General features: G+C 33.2%; 4 protein-coding genes across 7 annotated transcripts; all 4 read right to left on the minus strand.

Annotated features, from left to right (window-relative positions):
* Positions 1-1,226: 1,226 nt before the first annotated feature.
* Positions 1,227-4,889, minus strand: LOC137831670 (F-actin-capping protein subunit alpha). Its single transcript, XM_068639439.1, has 10 exons — positions 4,491-4,889; positions 4,299-4,414; positions 4,054-4,143; positions 3,503-3,567; positions 2,833-2,994; positions 2,620-2,698; positions 2,457-2,534; positions 2,134-2,208; positions 2,009-2,044; positions 1,227-1,646 (listed from the first exon to the last, which is right to left on the minus strand). Exons 1-10 carry the CDS (start codon positions 4,597-4,599, stop codon positions 1,539-1,541), a joined length of 918 nt encoding a protein of 305 aa, XP_068495540.1. The 5' UTR covers positions 4,600-4,889; the 3' UTR covers positions 1,227-1,538.
* A 689-nt stretch (positions 4,890-5,578) lies between these two features.
* Positions 5,579-9,651, minus strand: LOC137831671 (uncharacterized). Its single transcript, XM_068639440.1, has 7 exons — positions 9,254-9,651; positions 9,020-9,138; positions 8,866-8,931; positions 8,577-8,774; positions 8,049-8,167; positions 6,696-6,801; positions 5,579-6,438 (listed from the first exon to the last, which is right to left on the minus strand). Exons 1-7 carry the CDS (start codon positions 9,486-9,488, stop codon positions 5,887-5,889), a joined length of 1,395 nt encoding a protein of 464 aa, XP_068495541.1. The 5' UTR covers positions 9,489-9,651; the 3' UTR covers positions 5,579-5,886.
* Positions 9,652-10,246: 595 nt separating this feature from the next.
* On the minus strand, positions 10,247-14,784 carry LOC137831672 (uncharacterized). 4 transcript variants are annotated; one of them, XR_011084463.1, is made up of 9 exons: positions 14,251-14,752; positions 14,089-14,166; positions 13,864-14,006; positions 13,600-13,670; positions 13,160-13,255; positions 12,541-12,691; positions 12,261-12,380; positions 10,753-10,845; positions 10,599-10,644 (listed from the first exon to the last, which is right to left on the minus strand). XR_011084463.1 is itself a non-coding variant. In XM_068639441.1 (7 exons), exons 1-7 carry the CDS (start codon positions 14,674-14,676, stop codon positions 10,562-10,564), a joined length of 990 nt encoding a protein of 329 aa, XP_068495542.1. In that variant the 5' UTR covers positions 14,677-14,784; the 3' UTR covers positions 10,247-10,561. The 4 variants fall into 4 exon arrangements, 1 of the variants encoding a protein (XP_068495542.1); XR_011084462.1 differs by lacking the exon at positions 12,261-12,380 and having other exon boundaries at positions 10,247-10,644; XR_011084464.1 differs by lacking the exons at positions 12,261-12,380; positions 12,541-12,691 and having other exon boundaries at positions 10,247-10,644; positions 13,354-13,670; positions 14,251-14,753.
* Positions 14,785-16,692: 1,908 nt separating this feature from the next.
* On the minus strand, positions 16,693-20,742 carry LOC137831673 (ATP-dependent Clp protease proteolytic subunit-related protein 3, chloroplastic). The gene is made up of 10 exons (XM_068639442.1): positions 20,340-20,742; positions 19,831-19,932; positions 19,602-19,724; positions 19,384-19,443; positions 18,862-18,958; positions 18,707-18,780; positions 18,094-18,147; positions 17,913-17,996; positions 17,693-17,818; positions 16,693-17,000 (listed from the first exon to the last, which is right to left on the minus strand). The coding sequence occupies exons 1-9, from the start codon at positions 20,637-20,639 to the stop codon at positions 17,723-17,725; spliced, it is 990 nt and encodes a 329-aa protein (XP_068495543.1). The 5' UTR covers positions 20,640-20,742; the 3' UTR covers positions 16,693-17,000; positions 17,693-17,722.
* Between the last annotated feature and the right edge of the window lie 779 nt (positions 20,743-21,521).

The raw sequence follows: 21,521 nt of genomic DNA on the forward strand, positions 1-21,521 counted from the left end.
ATTATATCTAAAGAAATTTAAAAAAATTAAAAATCAACTCTATTTGTATAGATTGAGGAGAGAGTAACAAATGAAAGAAAAGAAAAATAACAAAGAAAAAAGTTAAGTTGTTTAAAAACATAATGAAAAATTTGTAAATGATTGGATTGATATAAAATAATACTTTTTTATATTAATATAATTACAAAATAATTCAAAACATAATTGTAAAATAATTATTTTATTATAATATAAAAAAATATATTAATAATAATAATAAATCAATTTATCTCTATTTTGTACAGTGTTTTCTCAACTCAAATCATCTCAAAGTTGTGAAGGAAGTTTAAATTGATAAAACATTTTGTAAATGTATATTTATATTTGTATTTATTAATCATAGATTCACAATCAAAAGGACTATTCCAAGAAATTGAATTATATCAATTTTGACATAAATTTAACGCATTTTAAATTAAAAAGTTATTATATTTTAATATATTTATAATAATTATATATATATATATATATAGATATTATCATGACATAGAATATTAGCATTTCAAACTTAAATAGGAAATAAAATTGAATTAAATTACATCAATGTATAATAGTTTATAAATTTAATATATGTTTAGCATATTTTATAATACTTTAGCAAATACTGATTTAGAAATTTGTACTGTAACATAATTAAAAAAATAGTGAATGTTTAGATTGAGAATGACATTGGAAAGCATAATAAAAAGAAATACCAGAATCCAAAACAATTCATAAATGTTTTTTTCTTTTGATTTTATATTCTTATTCATTCCTATTATAATTTTTTTTATTACAAACTCAAAATGATTTTCTCTGCAATACAACATACTAATTAAACTTTTGCGAGAAACTTAATAGTATAACCCTGCAATAACTTCAATAAAATACAACGAATCCAATTAAACTTTAGTATAACCCAGCAATAACTTCAATAAAATACAACGAATCCAATTAAACTTTACCTTCAACGATTTTTTCAAATTTATGGTTTATATAAAACATGTTTACATTAAATAAATCATAAATCTCTTAATTCCATGTTTAAATTTTTTAATCTAATTTTAAAATATTTTATTTTACAATAAAAGTTTAAATAGACCTAAAATAATGGGTTCAGTTTCCATTCTCGTCTAACTAATTTGATAAAGTATTAAGCAGGTCCTAGTTTCCCAGCTGAGGATGGGACGCACAGCACAATCATAGCGAGAAGTAAATGAGGTTCTTGCACTATTTTAATTGCAATCAGAATGTTCTTAGGTATGATGGCTAGAAACAACAGGAACTCTTCTTGTGCTATACAAATAATGTCAAAAAAGAATTACAGTGAACTACAGTACATCAGCACTCACTCAGACAAAGGAGGAAGCTTCATGAAGCAAATGAGTGAATATAAAGAACGTCAACCTAAAGAATGATTGACTTCATCATATGACATGCAGTGAATATATGAAGAACTTGTCCCCACCGAGTTCGAGTAAAAACACAAACTTTTATTAGTTCTGTGAAAACGTGTGTATTTACTTTCCAATGCCAAGTTCTTTTGATATGTCTCTTGTCAAGCTAAATTGCAAAGTATTATGCCATGGAAACAAGGTGCGGGTCACAGGAAGCTTTCTCCGAAGATCCTGCAGCAGATAATTTAATGAAATAGCCTTCATATTCAACAGATAATGCTATAGATATAAGAAAGGCATTATATATAGCTTGCCCTTTTTATTACCTCTTTCACTCATACACTTTGGTAATTCGGATTAATCATATAAATTATATACAACATCAATAACATAAAATAATTATTCAGTAAGTAGAAGGATAAAAAGAAAGCATCTTAAAGGTGTTCGGTCTCAGTCCTGACATGAATGCTTAATGAGAAATGTTAGGTACATGGCATTGGTTTAATGGGAATCAAAAATCACCACAGACATCACAGAAATGCCACATCTGAAGCTTAGATTAAAAAAATGCAGGATGACATAACAGGGGTTACCTTGAAAGTCGAATCAGGAAGGTTTAGATATGATGCCTGTCAAGTTATGGTCATTAGTAAACCATGTGCACATTATTAAAATAGAAAGAACGAAATACCCTAGCCAGAACAAACTAATTCAGAACCTCAAGAGAAGCAAGGTACTCCGTTTCATGATGACGAATAATGCTTGTTATGGCAAGTGCACATTCTTCGGGGGCCTAAAATCAAATCAAATAATAAAATATTAATAGATAAGCTTTAACACAAACATAATTAGATAAATGTTGTCTTTCTATAAACAATCCATTTCTATCTCAACCTTATCATTTTATAACAGACATTTACTAAAATATTCTCGGGCGCGTAGAATATACAAGTACATTTATCGGAAAACAACTATGGAAAGACTTGAGTAGTGCATCCACACCTAATAAAAATAAAATGTCTAATGCTGATTTTTGGTAACCTGAAAAAGAGTTGCATCTTTGCATTCGTGTTTCGCATCTAACTGCACATTTCCTTCCTCAAAATAATGGGCACCCACCTGAAAATGGGTTAAAATAATCATGTTTTAAGAGCCTTGCACCATATCATTCAAAATTAATGCATAAATATCTATACAATATTACCTGCGTTTTACCCTTTACTTCCACTGTTTGTTGATCATATTTGAACTCAATATTCCATACTGAAGACCAACTCCCGTTGCTATAAACAGAAGCCAAAGAAAATTAAAGTATATTAACATTATTAATGTATCAATGTTCTTATTTGGAACTAGTATGGTAGAAAACATCAATCAAAAAGAAAAGTTGGAATTTCAGTCAACTTATTTCACAAACCAGAAATTCTGTGGGCTATGCCTGGCAGCAGAAATCACCACAGCAAGCTCAAAATTAGAACCTGGGCCCTCTACATCCTTCCCATTTATGCAGTAAACAGAGCAGACACCTTTTGGATAGGCTTCTTCAACATATTTAAGTACTTCAGCGTCCAGATTGCATCTGCAGTAAACAAATACCGTGTAATGCAAACAATGTACGACAATAAAGATATAAAAATGTGGTATTAAATTTACTTTATTAAAGGGCTGAATCTCTATTTCATGTCCTCAAACATCAACAATATAGTTTTTTATTTATATAAAAGAATAAATAGACAGATATTAACTAAACTCAGTATTGAGTCTACTTCTAACTAAAATACAGTACACATTCCCAATAAAACAGCTCCAAGGAAACCACAAATCTAAGTGGATTACGAATTAGCATTGAAGAAGATATTTCCAGAGCAATCTACTGTAAACAAGTTCGGACAGGTAAAAGTGGAGCAATAATATATTACTAAAGCAACAGAGAAGAATTTATTTCAAAAGAGGAGAACAAATTCAAAGAAATTTAACATGAATCAGTATGTTCTGCCTCTGAATAGATTTTGAAGCTCCCTCTGGTAAAGGAACATTTGATTATTAAACATGAAATACTTCAACCACGAAGAAAATCAGAGAATTACCGAAATTCTTCGACATATGGAGTTGGAAGTTCTTCGTCTGTGGCAGGTCTCACATCTGTACAAACCTGTGACATTGAGCATACAATCATAGGACAACAAGCACACAGCTTGGAACTACTACACACACTTTAACCTATTCATCACAAAAGTCATAGATAGTTAAAGTAACAAAATTTTCATGATTTGCTTAATCCCCACTTCCAACTAATATTTTCTCGCAATTTTGACGTATCAAGCTAAAACGCATGTTCCAGCAAGCAAGTTTAAAAAGCATAGAGTGGCACCTTATAATACTTCAATGTATACATCGATATACTAAAGTTGAGATCAATGCATGAAGATCCAGATTACAGTAAATCTAAACATTAACTTGTTCCACTTTCATTACTACTAAAGCTGAATTAAAGAAATTAAAAGTGAGCATAACAAATGTCTAGTCTTCTCATTCGCTTCCTTAAAAAAGAAACGAAAAGTTAAGCAAAGCACGAATATTAAAACTCAAAAATATCTCCTGAAATAGTATGTTGGAAATTATGGTAATTGGTACTTACTTGTTTAACATGGTCAACAATTGCTACTTGAGCAGTCCTAGGTTCAAGAAATGCATTACCCTCAAGTTCACCAAACGAAGTAACCAGTACCTGCAAGCACGTGCGAAGTCCAACAAGAAATTGGAAAATAAAATCCACTGAACGAACTAAAAAAGAAATGAAAATTGACGAGCAAACCCTAGGAAAATAAGTTGTTGAGTGAGAGTGAGAGAGAGTGAGTGGGAGAGAGAGAGAGGGAGAGTTACGTCTCCGCTACGATTGGACATTTGAAGGGAAATCAAGTGGGATTTGTTGTAAAAGGGAAAAGCCTCGGAAGCGGCCTCATTGTACAAATCGTCGCTGCTGAGAATGGATTTCACATCTGCAGAAAGGATTGGGGAATTAATCGCATTGTGGAGCAATAGATAGAGAGATAGGGGAAAAGGAAGATGAAGAACCTTTGGCGACGTATTGGATTTCCCCAGGAGGAGAGTTGAGGAGGAACCATTTGGCGATTTCCACTTTGTGCTTATCGCTGAGCTCTGATTCTTCTTCTTCTTCGGCCATGTCTTGGTTCGGAGGAGAAAACGCGATTTTATTTAAAATAAAATGCGAAATGGAACGAAGATCTCATTGTCTCGTCGTCTCGTCTTTTCTGAATGATATAGAAGAGAAGAGAACGCTTCTTCGCCAATCAGGCTCGTGGGCTCCACAATTGAAAACATAATGGGCCCAACCTCGTCTATTAATCATACTTAATACATCGTTGTGTAATGTGTGGAGCTAGTGTGTGTGATCTGTAAAGTTTATTGCATAGGCCATAGCTCGGAGTTTCGGCTCAAATCATTTTGCTCCACAATCACGCTCTCTCAGCATCATACATTACACTACCACTTCAGTAAATTGCTAAAAAAGCTGAGAAATCCAACGCCTAAAGTACCTAAAAATATTCGTGTTCCCCAAATCGCAGTATTACCATTAACTAGTCGACAAACACCAGTTATTGTGATTTATGAAGGAATAGGTTTAAATAATGTCGGTAATGGTAACCGTTTTTAAAACTTTTATTATTTAATGCATCAATTGAAAACAAAAACACTAGATATACTAATTTTACACAAATAATAACAACTCCTTCAAAATTGTAAATATTTTCGTCTGTAAATGATAAAACTTCTATCACAAAACATGCAATATAAAAGCTGCATATAAAATATTTTTGTGTAAAGAAGTAAGCTTTCTTTCATAACTAAGCTATCTAAGAAAAAAATTGCATTTGGTCAGTAAAGAATATAGGAATAAATCTCAATCATTCAATTAAAAATTATTAAGACCAAATTTAAAAGATCTACGATCTTAAGTGTTGATATATGATTATTTGAGTTAGATCAATTAGTTCTATGTTGAGGTGAGAAGTGAAATAGTAGCACTGAAAATATTTATAGAACATATTTAATGAAAGTGCAATGCATGCGCGAGATATTTGTGTTTTTTTTTTAACTGGGAATACTTTTAGAAAATCAAAATTGCAACTTACTAAAATGCATTTTCTAAAAATAATAGTATACATTAGACAATAACTGTATATATATTACATGAACTTTATTTTTGTCCTACTCGGTGCTTTCCAAAACTTCTCAAAAGATAGTAAGAACGGGCCTTTACAGTTCTACCTTCAGGACGCCGTGTCACAATATAATTCTGTCCTCAAACTTAATAAACTATACGAATAAGTAAGCTATTTGAGTTACAAATCCTCAGCAATTTTACTACGTTTAACTGCTTGTCTAACAAAAACTCAATTATTTTAAACGAAACCCGAAGATTTGAATTTACACACCCTAAACTATGTTTTCAGTGATGGGCGTAATTCCACTGCCGTAATAGATTTGCTCCCAAAAACTGCTTCCATGCCTTTAAGGGCCCTACCTCTCTACTACAGCCGGCAGAGTTCTTTGTTTCATTATTCATAAATATGCCTCTGGCAGCAAATGACACAAGCTCCATCTGATCAGTATAACCGCGCATCCTGTAAGAGAATCCAGCTCTCCAACTCTGATCACCATGAGATTGCTGAGGCCGAGAAACACTAACATTTAAGACGGAAACTGTTTCTTGTCTCTGCTTGGAATCATCTTCAGACATGAAGCTATCCATTCCAAATAATTCCCAATCAACCTGCTGCAATAGTTCAGATGTTCGTTCAGTGCTGCGTGAGGAGTGATCTTGTAGTTGCATTTCCTGTTCAGCTAAAGTGTCAACCTGGGCTTTCAGTTCATGCAACCGATCGCCAATTCTTGATGCTATTGCATCATACAGTCGTCCTCTTGGCACATCCAAGCCTTTCTCCATGTCAAGTTCAAGTATATCATCAAAATTGATCGGATCACCTATGAGCACTGTAACCTGTCCAACCATGTCATACTGATCAGGGTATGAAATTTAAACTGAAAAATAAAAAACAACTAAAATTAATCCCATCAATAAAAATATATGCCAGTCAATGCAGAATCTAGATTCTGTAATTGAACGTCTTCATCCGAGGGAATGAGAAACAAATCCAAAGTTAAGGCGCAAGGAGTGCAGCAGTCTAACTCCATGCAGCAATGAAAACCCCATATATGCTGATACAATATTCTAAGAAATGAATCAAAAATACGTACCATCTTGCCTATTCTGGGAAAGTTAGCACCTATAGGCATAATCTCCTGCATCCCTGTATGTACAAATGGGACAACAAGGGGTGTGCTATCTCCATCCAGGACCAACCTGATGGTGGAAGTTTAAGTCAATAACATGTTTTACACTAATAAATTAAAAATAGAAGAAATAAAGAGAATTAAAATTGAGGAGATGAAAATACAGTATTGACCTCATACACATGAACAAGGTTACTAAAAATAAAAGAAATAATAGTACAAATATGAAATATAGTCTCCAAATGTAACATAACAAGCTATTTTAGAAATTAATAACTATTATGTAACATGGAAAATATTATCATTGGTGGTAAATTACCATCACATTATGACTACAGCACACATACATATAAATAAACATCTTTGAACCTTCACTAAGACATGCTGTGAAGCCAGAGACAAATACGTGGCATAAAATCATACCAACATAACCTAAAAAATATATTGTATATTAATGATATCAATACATAAAAGTTTAAGAAGATCATGCTTATATAAATAAAATAAATAAATCATAAGCCTGAATAACATCACTAAATTTTTAAAGGAGAAAATTAATGAATTTTACATCCTTATCAATTCCAGAAGTAAAATTTATAATATAACAGAGTTCAATAAATGTTAGTTTCAGTTTTGGTTCAAAGGTTTTTCTGGGTTATGGTGGTGTATAATGGGTTGAGTTAACTTCTATCTCTTTCTCTCTTCAAACCAGTTACAAAAATTTGATCCCATTTCTTATTTTGTTCCCCATCTTTATAGGAGAAGAGACTTCCCACAATGTACGGAGGTACTGGAGAACGGTTTCCACAAATCGCAGATTAGTTGGTTGGTTTCTAGGATTCTCGCCAAGGATATCGGTCAGAATCCTAAAAATGCACTCAAGTCAGTTGAGAGATCGATCTCCTCAGACCTGATGACTAGAGATCAGCCTTCAGACACATCTCTTCATGGCCGAACCCCCTTATAGATACAGTTTTCATTCAAATTCATTTAGTCTAAATGTCATTTGAGCAAATAACAATAATTTTTGGCTCGTAATGGTAATAGTACACAACTTCTTTTTCCAGAACTTAACTGCTTAATTAGCATGAGTTATACGTTCCTAGCTTCTATTGGAATATATGGAAAAATAAATTGTGAAAAAAATCTTGAGAACCAACTATTAGTTCAATATTTAAATCGTAATACACTAAACAATCAGAAGATAATCTTGTTATTTGACAAATAAAAGTGTAAGCAAAACCCAGCTGGCATAACAAGAAACAAGCAAAACTTACAGTTAGCATTCTACTGCAAACTACTACAGAATATCGTTACCTCCCAACACCTCTCTTGGAAGAGCTCATGGTTTTTCCACCATCCCGGGAGCGGCTACCTTCTGGGAATATGTGGACCCAGCTACCATGGTTCAATTTCGAAAGGGCCATGTCCATTCCCTACAGAGGAGAAAGTAGATGGAATTACTATCATCCCTAACTATAGAAGTTTCAGTTCAGAGAGGCAAGGGGGAAGCAAGAGACAAATGAAGGATAAGAAAAGATAAATACAAATCAGAGATACTCTATTGATTACAAAAACCAACACCCCTATAATAGGAAGTACGTGAAGAACTAACAAAATTGTTAACAGAACAGAACAGAACATGAAGATAAATTGAATCATTCAATCAAGTCATAGCAGAGTAATAAAAAGTTGAAACAGTTGAAAACGAAGAAAAGTGAGATCGTCACCAGAGTTTACCTATTACCATAGACTCAAATTGGATGACAAAAGTTCATGAGAATCATTCACCAATATTACAAAACAATGTAAAAGGCTCTTAGCTTATGTCTGTTGGATCCATACCTCCTGATAAATCCCATCACCCCGAGAAACTGGCAAGACTTTGACAGATCGAAAGAATGCAGAAGTAACAGGGTTTTTAAAACACCTATCAGTTGCACAAAGCGTCCATCTAAGATTCCTAGCATCCAAAAGAACACTAGGAGGAAGCAGAGAAGCAATGACAAGCGGATCATCCATGGATGCAACATGATTGCTGACCTGAAAATGAAAAGTCAACAGCAAAGGCTCGTCAAATAATTAAATCCAAACAAAAATAGATTCATGTTCGAATGCTTGGACAAACACGTACCGTAAGAAGGGGTTTACCCTGAGGTCTATGTAGCAAGGCAGAGTGCAGTTTTTCTAAACCATGCACCTATTCTTCCACACATAAAACAGTCGCATCACATATCAGAATGCAAGATATAATAAACCAAACAAGAAATATAAGTGGCATAGCATACCTGGACACGGTTTAATCCATTCATAAACACGTGACAAACATTTCCAAGAACAGGAACGGCAACTGCTTGCATCATACGAACAAGAGTTGAATCTTCTTCCGAACTGAAATCCCTGGCAACTTTAAATACATAGGCAAAAAAAATCAAGTGAAAAACCTAGCAAATAGCACCTATTACAATATTCGAGAAAACATATCTACGGATTTATAATGAAAGCGTTAATTAATCAGACACCTCGTTTGCGATAAAAAGACGTGGAAGAAGGCAACGATTCTGTCCGGAAATCATGAAATCTGTTAAGCCAACGTTTAATAGTGGAGGCGAAGTAGACGTCGGCGGCGGGAATGAAGGTGTGGTGTTGGCGGCGGCGCCAATGGCGGTCGACGGCAACTCGGAAGCGGTTCCTGAGCTGTAACTGCAGGGATCGCGCCTTACTCTTCCAAACATCACCGCGATCGAGACGGGGCATCGATAAAGAAAACGGAATAGAGAGACAGAGAGACAGAGAGAGAATTTAAGAGAAGAAATGAGTTTCCGAAGAATGGGGGCGTGCAGTTAGTGGCACAGCTGAAGTAACAAAACGTTAGTGTAGAAGGAGAAAACGATGGGATGTAACAATTTCTAACACCGCTTATTGACTAGGGTATCGACCCTATATACAAGCAAAAATTGTAGTAATTTATTAATTTCTTATTTATTGCTTATTTATATTTATGGATTAATTTGGTAATCTGTTGGATAGGGATGACCCACTCCAGCGACATTACACGTCTACCTTTCTCATTTGGGAGGACCCGCACTACACATATTTCTTGCATATTATTCCTATTAAGATTAATCTCTTATGCTTCGGCCTGGATTAATTTTGGATTTGGCTAAATTATAAAAAAACATCAAGAGAATTTCTTAATCCACTTTTTATTTTCATTCTATAATTTGTTTTTGTCATATGACCATTACTTAATCTGTAATCAAGGATATTTGGACAAGTTTCTCTGTCTAAAAAATGGAATAAGACAAAATTTCAGCATAAAAAATTATTTTTTTATAAACTAGTTTTAAAAGCAAAGACAGAATGTATATATATATATATATATATATATAAAACAAAGTGTATCTGTGTGTTTCAATTTATCGTTCAACAGCTGCATTTGTATCTCCTCATTCTTCCATTCAGTCTCCCCCATTCTTTCTCCAATATCTGTATTCACTTTCTAAGAAAAAAAATACACTTTAACTGCTATTGTACATTGATATATAAAAAAAAACATTAGCTATATTTACAACAAATTGAGTCTAAAAAATATAAAATCATCACAAATCTATTTCAACCTTCTAGATTACTTACTAATAATTTTAAATGAATATTACGGTGAAGAAGTTTCTTTACATACGCAAGGATAAGAATGTGTGAAATGATTCTCTTTCATATAAAATGCACATCGAAATTTCTAGCTAAAAAGAGGCACCCAATCTTCATTTATATAAGCTGGCGTGTCGTTGGGAAGTGAAAGTACGTCAGTTTATGAACTGATCACAACATCAACATATGAATATTTGATAATTTCCGGTTCCAGATCCAACATTCAAGTAGTTCACATCAACAGCAACATGCCCAAGATCATCTACAGGGAGTGTAGAAGGTGAAAGAACAGACAAAAAAAAGTCAACCTTTCTGAGAAAATTTCAGGATTCACAAAGCAGCAGTGCAGAAAAGAAACAGAAACCCGAACCTTCATATATAGTCCTTGCAAATTTTACATAATCAGGTATTAGATCTCTGTATAAGATTCCATCAGGTCGAGCATCCAGCACTACCAGAACACCTGTGCAATTGATATTATTAAGCCAATGATTAATTATCACAGCCTAGAAAAGTTTATCAATGGTAAAAAATAGATCAGAATGAGTGAAGAAAATGCATTATTAATTACAAATGAACTCTAGTAATCCAGATCTTGCCCAAATGTGGTGCAACTCTAACTAAGAAGAGGAAGAGGTTATAGAAAGGACCCAGGCTCTCCCAATTAAAATTTTGATCTCCAAGATGTCTAGTTTCCCTCCTTTTTCTTATGCAACTCATCTCTTCGACAGTTACAACCTCGCCTACTGTTCCTTAGTTTATTTCACTTACTATGTAAGCTAGTTATTGAACGTCTGTTAGTTGTTCAGCATCCAGTTTGTATTCAAAATAAACAAAAAATAGAGATAAAAAAGTTAGTGAACAGTATACAAAAGTGTGTTCACTTGCAAGTGAAGTATGAATTACTGCAGAAATTATTAGGAACTCAATTTAAACTTAAATTATCCTTACAATTATTAGAATTTGATCTTATTTCTAATCTATGTGAAATCTCCCCCAACACCAAGGCATGGATCTCATGTGTGGGACTAGAGATAAGTTTTGATACCATATTGTAACTCATCCTAAAAAAACAGCTTAGTAAGGTGAGATTTACCCCACTTACATATTATACTTTTTATCTCATCTCGCTTGTGAGATCTCCAGCACAATGTATTATATATAGGAAAGCCATTGTGCTGATTATATATAGGAAAGCCATTGTACTGATTTCTTGAAATGATGGCACTAATGTCATACTTCTTTGTTTTGGATTTGTGGAATGACTCTTTGGAAGAGTTGTAGACGTTTAATTATGGAAAGGCTATGTATTTATTTTTTTTAGATCCCACCTCGATTAGAGATAAAACGAAATTACAGGATATACGTAAGGGGGGTGTTGAATAGAGATAAGGTCAATTTACATTATATAAGTAAGGGAAATCCTCAGCTTACAAGTCGGTTTTATGAGAATGAAATAGAGTTAAACTCACTTCACTTCTTAAAATGATGTGATCTTGATGGGGTCAATGTAATTTTGGGTTTTTTTATAATTTAATGAACTGAGTTGCATGATAGGCCCGTGAAAATATATTATTTCTATATATTGATGAAGACTTGAGCCCAATTTGAAGATAACATATGAAGTCCAAATCCATATGATCTAGAAGGATGGATAGACTAGAGTTTAAGTAGTAGGGCTACGTGATTGTTTAAGCCCATTTTCATCACTTTTAATGTGATTTCGTATTTCTTTTTTTAATTATAGTGGAAAACAAAGAAAATTGAGTTTTCTCTTTTGTAAGAACTTCATGAAGTTCTTAATTATAAGAACTCAACTCTTAAATTTGATCTTGTCAGGATAACCTAGGCGACCAAATCAATGACTTTATCACTCACCTTCTCATTTTTTCTAGTCATACTTCTTTGTTTTGGATTTTGGGTTTGAGGAATGACTCTTTGGAAGAGCTCTAAATGTGTGATGATGGAAAGGCTATGCATTCATTTCCGTTGAAGATCCTACATCGATCAAAGATGAGGCCAAATTATATTATATACATGAGGGAGTGTGTTAGAGATCTCACGTAAAATAGAGGTCAAGTCAATTCACAATATGTAAGTGAGGACAATCCTCAACTTATAAGTCGGTTTTATGAGGATGAGTTATGCTTAAACTTACTTCTTAATATGGTATCAGATCCTATCTCAGTCAAGATTTGGATCTATCGTGCCACCTACTATCGGGTCTCCCTTGATTCTCACGTTGGATATCCTTGGTGTGAACGCATGATATCCTCAACATAAAGGGTGTGTTGGAGATCCTACATCAACTAGAAATAAGGCCAAAAACTCAACTTTACTAAATTGGTCTCATGAGGATGAGTTATGATTTCCTAATACGCATTGGTTTTTGTTTGATACAAACCATGGAAAGTTAAGGGGCATCACAATCTCATTTGAATAATGCAGTAATAAATAAGAGGACTTTCTGCAGGTAACCACAAGGCTACATAAACCGACTACTGGATGAATTTAACACAGGAAAATATCCATCCCAAATTATCAAAAGACAAAAGTAACAGATCAATTTCAAAGCATTGTTTACCACCATGCAACGTATCACTTAAAGGATTATTATTAAAGTTCCCAAATCACAATAATCCAAAAAATTTATTGGACAGATTGATGACTTACCGTTTGACACACTTATTATCATAAAAATGTAGTGTGAAACTTGAGAGTGCCATATGAAAAAGCAATCAAACTTTATACAGATAAAGTAATTTTAGTGGAAATACCCGGTGCCACCCAAGACTCGTCAGAATCACCAGGATTTGGAGCCAACCAGAGAATATTTCTCAGATTCATTGAATCATCATATGTCACATTGGACCCTGAAAGAGGAACAAAGGATTGAAAAAATGAAATAAACATTTTTTTCTAAAAGTTGAGCATCAAAAGAAAAGACAACCAAAAATATATATATACATACACACACAAGCCATTCACTAGAGGTCTTAAAATTAGGAACATCAAGTCATCAAGGTTCTCCCCTTTCTCTTCATCTCATGTCTTTACCCTCACCTCACACACAAAAAAAAATGAAGAACTCTCACAAGATTCAGACAATACAATAGTACATTATTTCCAAACACAACCTATAACAAACTGGAAGATTAACAGAGAAGAAACTCAGTTGAACCATGCATAACATTTACGGAAGAATGATAGAATGTACCTCTCTGACAAAAACCCATGTTGTACGGGAACACTTGTTTATCATATGATGGGTATTCCTTTGCATGGAATCTGCCAAATGTAAAATTGTAGCATTCTTAACTGCGACAAACTTAAAAAATTCTTAAAATGTGAATTAAGTGTAATCTATATAATACATATAACAGTGGAAACAAATCCCCCTTCTGAACAAGAAACAAACAAGACAAAAGTATACAAACACAGAAAAAGCATCAGAATCACTACTATTAACAATTGAACATACAAGATCCCAAGTCTTCCTGAGTTTTTTGCAAGAAAAAGGTGACCATGGAACAGATCAAACCGGTTCAAGGTAACATCCAACCCAACAGAAGGACCTCGATCAACAATGAGCTCAAACAAAAACTGCATATACAGGTTCAGTTCCTGCAATATTCGAGAGAGAAATGCACCTTCTTAAGTACTCTATCTATCAATGTGAGCTATTTCCATCTATTGTTGAACGAACCTCACAAATGAAGCGTCTGCCATAGGGAGTTCTAGTGAGCACACACCGTTCTTCCTTCGATCCTTCACAATCAGGTACCTACGATATCACAATTCACAACACCACGCGTTTAGATGACAGTGAAGGCATTAGTATCCGAAGAGAAAAGCCAAAGAAACTGACCGGGATAATGGTTGGGTCGAGAAGGCGATGAATGGCGTCGGGGTCGCCGCCAGAATCGACGGCGAGACGCGCCAGCTCCAAAACGGCCTCCGGCGGCCACCAAATAAGCTCGTTCTGCTTTCTCCAACTTGAGCCGGCGAGTTTGGACCGGCCGAAGCCCAACTTCCGGTGAGTAGGCTCTACTGGAGAGAAAGGAACGAGAAATTTGAAGCATGATTTGAGCTCACGTGCTACGACGGGATTCACAGCTGAGGAGTTATGTTTGGAACCCAACAGAGACAACAAGTCAGAGGGAGTTGCTTGGGAAGTGGAAGAAGATGAGGGAGCGTAACGCTTCGAAAACACCGGTAACGGTGGCAAGGATGATGACGACGTGAGAGAAAATGAGAGGAACAGTGCCAATCGGAATGTGATTGGATAACTCATTGTAACTGTAGCCCACAAATACTACAATTATTTTTGGGGTTATATTTAACGTCGTCGATGAGGAGCTATTGTTTGTTGCAACATTGCATATGTGCATGGTTATATATTGGGAATTTTTTAAAAGGGGTTCAATTTGATTGTATATTATTGAATGCATGAAAAAATTTGAAATTACCTGCATTAATTTTATTTTTAATTATAAGTAAATATGTGTTAGGATAGCACAATCTCGTGTTATTTGATTAAAATCAAAGTGAGGTTATTAATGTATGACTTTAGTTTTAATCAACTAAAATGGAATTCAAGTCATTTAGTATGACTTTTGCCTGAATATTTTTTTAATTTTTATTTTGTATTTAATGTATATATACGGTTCTATTTAAGAAAAGTGATTGATATTTTTTTATACCAAAAACTTATTTATAAAAAAAATATTTGTTAAAAATTAATAATTAAGTCAAAATAACATATATTAAAAACATGGAAATTAATAAAATATTATATTGTTTTGTTTAGGGGGATTTTTTAAAAATTATTCATTTTATTTTTTAATGAAATATTAAAAAATTATGCTAAGGAACATATTGAAGAAAATGATCTCATCGTTTAAAATAATAAAATTTTGATTTGTTGAACAAAATAGCAAAACCAAGTAGATGCATTATCCTGGAGATATTATTATCTTACTAAAAAAATAACAATAATATAATGTATTATGTACAAAAATATAATCAACAAAATTTAAAATTTGTGATGTTCATAAAATATAGTTGAATTAAATGAATAGTGATGTGATTCTAAAGAATTTTAATATCTTCAAGATCTTTGATTTATCATTTATAAATAATGATATTGGTTACCCCTTAATTTATAGCTTCCACAACATTTACAAGGCTAATGAGATCCAATTTCATCCGGTTCAAAATGAGAATTATTGGTATAGATCAAATTTCATATTTAACTCCCACATGCAACATTAGAAATCACAACAACCGACTACTAATCGGATTCATAATGAGATGGAGTCAATTTCAAATAAGTCAAGTTGAAATGATCGTAATAGAAAGAATAGTCAATATATAGATAATACAAGTTAATATGTTTAATTCTTTTTATTTACTCATTTTCACATTATATATCATACAATCAATTTTTTAAGTTCAATTAATACATATTCAATTTACTCATTTTTTTAAATTTTTTTCACATGATATATATATATATATATATATATATATATATATATATATTTGTCATAACTTTTTTTTGATATAGCTAATTAATAAAAAATATCAATCACTTTTGTTAAATAAAATTATATATACATATAATAAATATAAAACAAAACTTTTAAAAAAAATTGTCATACATTAAAATGTCACAACTTAACTCTTAATTAAAAAAAGTAACCAATATCTAATTATACTAAACAAATTCATGACTTCACTACAATAACAAAATCGTGTTTTGATAACACAAACTTCCTTAAAATAAAATTGTCTATTCCAATATCATACACTCAAGATAGCACAACTTTAGTAAAATGTATTATACAAGTTATAGATGGCAAAATCAATAGTAGTGGAGCAAGAATGATAGCACATGGCATTATATTGGTTAAAAAAAATTGTACAGATTTTGACACATGATGCCAGCTTCTTCAATCTAGGGCTTTATTTCGAGATAAAAAGCAGTTTATTAATAATTTTGGTGAACATAGCTGGTTGAGAACATTAACCCAAAAACGTTTTGAATGCTCCAACTTCAAAATAAAGCAAATGTATTTGGTGTGCATTAATTACGATATAAATAATGAAATGTCAGTACAACTACTTGTAGGCCGGATGAACTACAAGTACATCTAATTCTTAAAATTATATCATTTTAAAAGAGCTTTTAACTTGCAAAACTCATAATTATTTGAATCAGTTTAATGATTTTAAACACAGTAAGAAATGCTACACAACGAACTGAATAATAGAATGGGTGGTACGTAATTTGTAAAGATGCATCTGGTTTGAATGATATAGAAACAAAATTATTATAAATTATTGTATAATGATAAACGTCAATCACAGTCCCTATATAAAAATCGGGTGACAACCAATGACTAACCAATGATCAGAACCAAACATTGTATATGACCACATGGATGATCAGAACCAATGTCTATTTTCCCTGACATTCTTAGTAAAATGTCCATCTACTTTCTTCCTTCTGCACACTTCGCCTCATAAATACCAACAGGTCAGTTTTCTGTCAAAAGCTGTGGAACATTTTTGGACCCGTAGACAGTGAAAACAAATCCTACCGAAACATGTGACCTGAAAAATACAGCATCGTCATAAAACTTCAGATCACACACCCCACATCACAAAAATAAGTGAAACTTTGCTCTCGGTATTTTTAAAAAAACTAACAAGCTACAGCAAACTAAATCAGAGAGACATGTATCATGCAGACAAGAATATCAAGTTGTCGCTTTGATGTTCAAGGAAAATTTTTTAGATAGTTGATACACATCACATCATTGTATGCTAGTGTCACATAAACTTGTCAGGCCATATATAGTAGAAGGATTCCATAGAAATTCAACATGAAGTAACTAGTTTCCCATTTGAATCAAAAGCAACTTATTTTTTTCTCCCATCCCTCGTTTGGACTTTATGAGCATAATTTAAACAAAGAAAGATAGCAAAACATTATTTATTAAACTGCTTCAAAAACAAACTTTAGTCAAAATAAATATGTTTTGAACTAGTTCAAATTAATATGGATTTACATCTTTGTTTAAACAATTCAGAGCTCGTTTTCTACTTTTCCTAACACCACCATGTATGCTGCATTCTCACAGCAGTTTAGGAGCTTCACTTGGTTCTCAATGCCAAAACTGAAGCAGCAAACCCCTTTGTATCCCCCACGGCCACCCCAAAAAAGGAGGAAGCATTGTCACAAAAAACCGAAGATTCCACATTTTACAGTGACCAAATGAGTGAGGAAAATATGATTCACTTACATTGACAAGTACGTATCCACAAAAGAGGAACTAGAATTCATCTACAATGTTAATACCAGCACCCTTGTCCCAGTCCTCTGGAGGAGCAACATCTGCCATAATCTTTTCCTGGCCACGCCAAAGAACCTGGGAACAGTATTCCAGCATTGGCTTGGTCAGCAATGCATGTTCAAGAGAATATACTAGACAACCCATTCACACTACATAAATAAGCACTTACTCTGTCAATGACCCCAAATTCCTTAGCCTTTGTTGCATCCATATAATATGGCCTCCTCATCACATTAGCAACTGTTTCCTCTGACTGGTAATTTAGAAAAAACGCAAATAACAGAAATATAAGATTTGACCTCATCTTTCTTGAATATGTATGAGATTCACTACCTGTGCATGATACTCACATTTCCTGTGTGTTTGGCCAGTAGTTTAACCAGATTGTTTCTGTTAATTATCACCTGCAAAATAAAACGATTGTAAATAAACAGATTTAAAGATAAAATTAGACATTGTTTAGGGTTAAAATAAAAAAATCAAAGAGAAAGAAAGGAGGGGAAAATAAGATGTTCTGATTCACAGTTATATAAAATGAAGAATTGCTCTCAAAGATATGGCCGAATATGTGACTATGAATTCCATCAAGATATTACATTTAAAATTTGAGTGAAGGTAAAGTATTAAATCGTAAACTAGAAAGGCACTCTAAAACTCATCGAAACTAGGTTTAAAAAGAAAGAAAAATTGCAAAAAAATTTGGGGCAAATCTGCAACCAAGGAATTTCATCAAGAGGTTGTATTTAAAATATGGAAGTTATATGAGTCTCTTGAATTCTAATTGGACGTACTATAAAAGCTTCAGCATGAATAAAGCATTCTATTGAAACTTCTTTTCACGAGAAAAATAGTTAGGCAGTATTACAAGCTGATTGCCAAACAACCATAACCATTTGAGGAACAAAGTTTTTTGTCATTCCTAATGATAAAAACTCCAATATAGAAAAAGCAATGTAGGCTAACCTCCTTTGCACGAATAAGAACATCACTTGCAGGCATCAACCCAGAAGATGGGATACGAGGCTGCTGAATCATAGCTGAAACAGATATCAATAGACAACTATTACATCTACAAGGAATTAAAGGAACAAAGCTACAAAGTTAAATCCCAACTTTACCTTTAGCATGTGGCATCATAAAGCGTTTACCCGGAGTCCCTGCTGAAAGTAGCAAACAGGCTTGACCTATGGCAGCTCCAACAGCCACTGTGTGTATCTGCTCAGGATGCCAAAGCCAAATACACGACAAAAGATATATTCAAAATCTTAGTGAAAAGAAAGAAAAAAAACAGCTCAGCAAGGTAGAATAAGAATGCATAATGCTTAGAAGAAAGGTAATTACCCTGCTGTCCATCATAATTGTTTAAAAATAAGTTACTCTGATTAAGTCATAAACATTAATGCCAGGTCATATACCAATAAAACTTAAAGTGGGGTATACAAGGAATTGCCACCATGCTACCAGTAGCAAAAGGTATCCATAAAACACCCAAAAGTTGATACCATGATTTCCCAATCATTATTCAAGTATTCCAGAAACCCAAGGCAACCCACAATCTGTTCGCGTCATTACTACCAAATACCATCACTAATAGAACTCAACGAGGCACACAAGTAGATAATCAATAAAAGCAAACAAACCTCGTTCTTTAACTGCATCATTGAATCATAAATGGCAAAACCTTCTGTCTCCATGCCTACCTGAACGCAAGAACTCAAAATGTATGAGGATAAAAAAGGAGAAAGGCAGACAGTCAGCTTTACAGATTATCTTAAACCACAGATAACAAAAGCACATGAAAAAAGAGCCCATGGTACATCAAACATTTCATATAAACAGCAAGGCAGAAACAAATTACCGTTTCACCATCATCTCGAGTAGTCCCAGTGGAATTTATGTAAATATAAATTGGCTCTTTAGGATCCATATACTGCAAGTACATCAATTCCGCAACAACAAGCTCTGTGACAGCCGGAACCAACTGAAACGCAGAAAGAGTCATATAAGGTTGTACAAATTACAACAGTAAAATATTAACTAGAACCAAATGCAAGAGCACAAAAATCAAAGCACCACTGAACACTTACAGGCATCCCAATGTAAATAATTCTACCATTGAGAAGCAGCGAAGGCAGGTCCGGCGGCGGCCTTGTGGGCCGATGTTCATTGTATGAAACAGACCTTTCAACCTAATTCAAACCACACAATTGTTCGAGTTACACCAACAGATAAGCAAAGAGTAACAACCTATACATAAACCAATTGCAACGAGTACTTCTACATATTAGCTTCTGTAGGAGATGATTTTTTAACCTGGGCATAAGTTCAAATTTATTTCATTTTTCCTTCTCATTTCCTTCTCATATTACATCTATTTATCTAAAAGTTTAACCAAACACAACTTCTCCAAAAAAAAATTATTCAATCTCTTTCACCACCGCATGTTTAACTAATTCTAATAAAAAAGCTGGGACACTAAATTCTAATTTCAAATCTTTTCACAAAGTAGTAAGTAGCACGTTATGTAACCAAAAAACCTAACCAAACCCAGTATTGACACAACAGTGAAAGAAAGTGGTAATGAATATATAATTACTTGAGCCGGAGTAGCCATGAGTGTGGGGGAATCAAAGATGTCGAGAAAAGGGGGGGTGTCGGAGTTCCGGGGAGGGTTAAGGAACGTTTCGGGGGAAGAGGCGGCGACGGAGGCGAGCTTGGAGAGAAATGGGTCTTTAGGGTTGAGAGGAGGCATTGGAATTTTGGCTGTGTTGGTGGCGGCGTTAACGGAGCAACGAGTTCTCTGATTTCTGCATCTCCTTGTCGTAGCCGTGGAAGATTGTGAGAAGGTGAGCATGGGAACACGCAAATACGCAGCCATCATGGTTCCACCTATCATACTGTGCAACACTTCAACCAGGTTTCAACCAGAAATATGGATTAGCACATAAGGAGTGAACCGTCACTGTAGCGTGTGTGATGTAATATACAAATCTGTTTTTTTCTTTTACGGAAAATATCAAATCTGTTTTTTTATTTTACGGAAAATATCAAATCTGTTTATATGTTTTATTTTATTAGTTTAAAAAAATTCATTTTTTTCATTTTCTTTTTTTTTTCACAACTTGGCCCTTGTAAATTTGCAATTCCACTTTATTACTATTTATGTAATTATAAAAAACATGAAATACTTTTTATGTAATTTCGATTTTAGTTAATTTAATAGGATGAATCGAAATTGGTATAAAAGTTAACCACTTAAATTGATGTTCAATAGAATCCGTGATGAATATACAAAAACTGGTTAAATAAGTAATAGACACATGTTATATTAAGATATTTTCAATCACAATTGTAAAAATTAAAGTCGCGCAATTGCGTTATCCTCCCAATGATTTAAAATTTGCATATTATATTTACTGATATATGATATAAGTAAAATATCCTCTTTAATTTTTAAATATGAGAAAAAGTTTTTATAGCACTTGTATGAATTAAGTTTTTTATAACCATGCAAACTTTTTCAAAATAAATTTCAAGATTTTGTTTTTTATAATCATTTTATTATAACTAGCGAAAGAGACTGAGTCTGTATTTTTTACTTTTTATTATTATTATTATAGATATATTATTATATGTATATTTGTATTTTTTAAATAACAAGAAAAAATAATATAGAAATATTTATATTTTTTTTTATGTTTCTTTAGATAGAAACCTTTAAATTTTTTATGTTTTATCGAGTACAGGTTCAAAATAATTTTCCAAAGGAATCGATTGA

This window comes from Phaseolus vulgaris, chromosome 6 (assembly GCF_000499845.2).
Source record: "Phaseolus vulgaris cultivar G19833 chromosome 6, P. vulgaris v2.0, whole genome shotgun sequence".
Lineage (NCBI taxonomy): Eukaryota > Viridiplantae > Streptophyta > Magnoliopsida > Fabales > Fabaceae > Phaseolus > Phaseolus vulgaris.

Coding starts and splice junctions, on each gene's coding strand:
- LOC137831670 (XM_068639439.1), bottom strand. CDS start 4,599: ATGGCCGAAGAAGAAGAAGAATCAGAGCTCAGCGATAAGCACAAAGTG. Junction 2,209..2,456: donor AAGATGCAACTCTTTTTCAG/GTTACCAAAAAT, acceptor ATTTGATTTTAG/GCCCCCGAAGAATGTGCACT. Junction 1,647..2,008: donor TTCCTGATTCGACTTTCAAG/GTAACCCCTGTT, acceptor TATCTGCTGCAG/GATCTTCGGAGAAAGCTTCC.
- LOC137831671 (XM_068639440.1), bottom strand. CDS start 9,488: ATGCCCCGTCTCGATCGCGGTGATGTTTGGAAGAGTAAGGCGCGATCC. Junction 8,775..8,865: donor AGGGTAAACCCCTTCTTACG/GTACGTGTTTGT, acceptor TTTCATTTTCAG/GTCAGCAATCATGTTGCATC. Junction 6,439..6,695: donor TTCCCAGAATAGGCAAGATG/GTACGTATTTTT, acceptor ATGGTTGGACAG/GTTACAGTGCTCATAGGTGA.
- LOC137831672 (XM_068639441.1), bottom strand. CDS start 14,676: ATGAGTTATCCAATCACATTCCGATTGGCACTGTTCCTCTCATTTTCT. Junction 14,167..14,250: donor TCGACCCAACCATTATCCCG/GTCAGTTTCTTT, acceptor GTGATATCGTAG/GTACCTGATTGTGAAGGATC. Junction 10,645..10,752: donor TGCAAGGACTATATATGAAG/GTTCGGGTTTCT, acceptor CACTCCCTGTAG/ATGATCTTGGGCATGTTGCT.
- LOC137831673 (XM_068639442.1), bottom strand. CDS start 20,639: ATGATAGGTGGAACCATGATGGCTGCGTATTTGCGTGTTCCCATGCTC. Junction 19,933..20,339: donor TCATGGCTACTCCGGCTCAA/GTAATTATATAT, acceptor GGTTTGAATTAG/GTTGAAAGGTCTGTTTCATA. Junction 19,725..19,830: donor TTATTTACATTGGGATGCCT/GTAAGTGTTCAG, acceptor TCTGCGTTTCAG/TTGGTTCCGGCTGTCACAGA.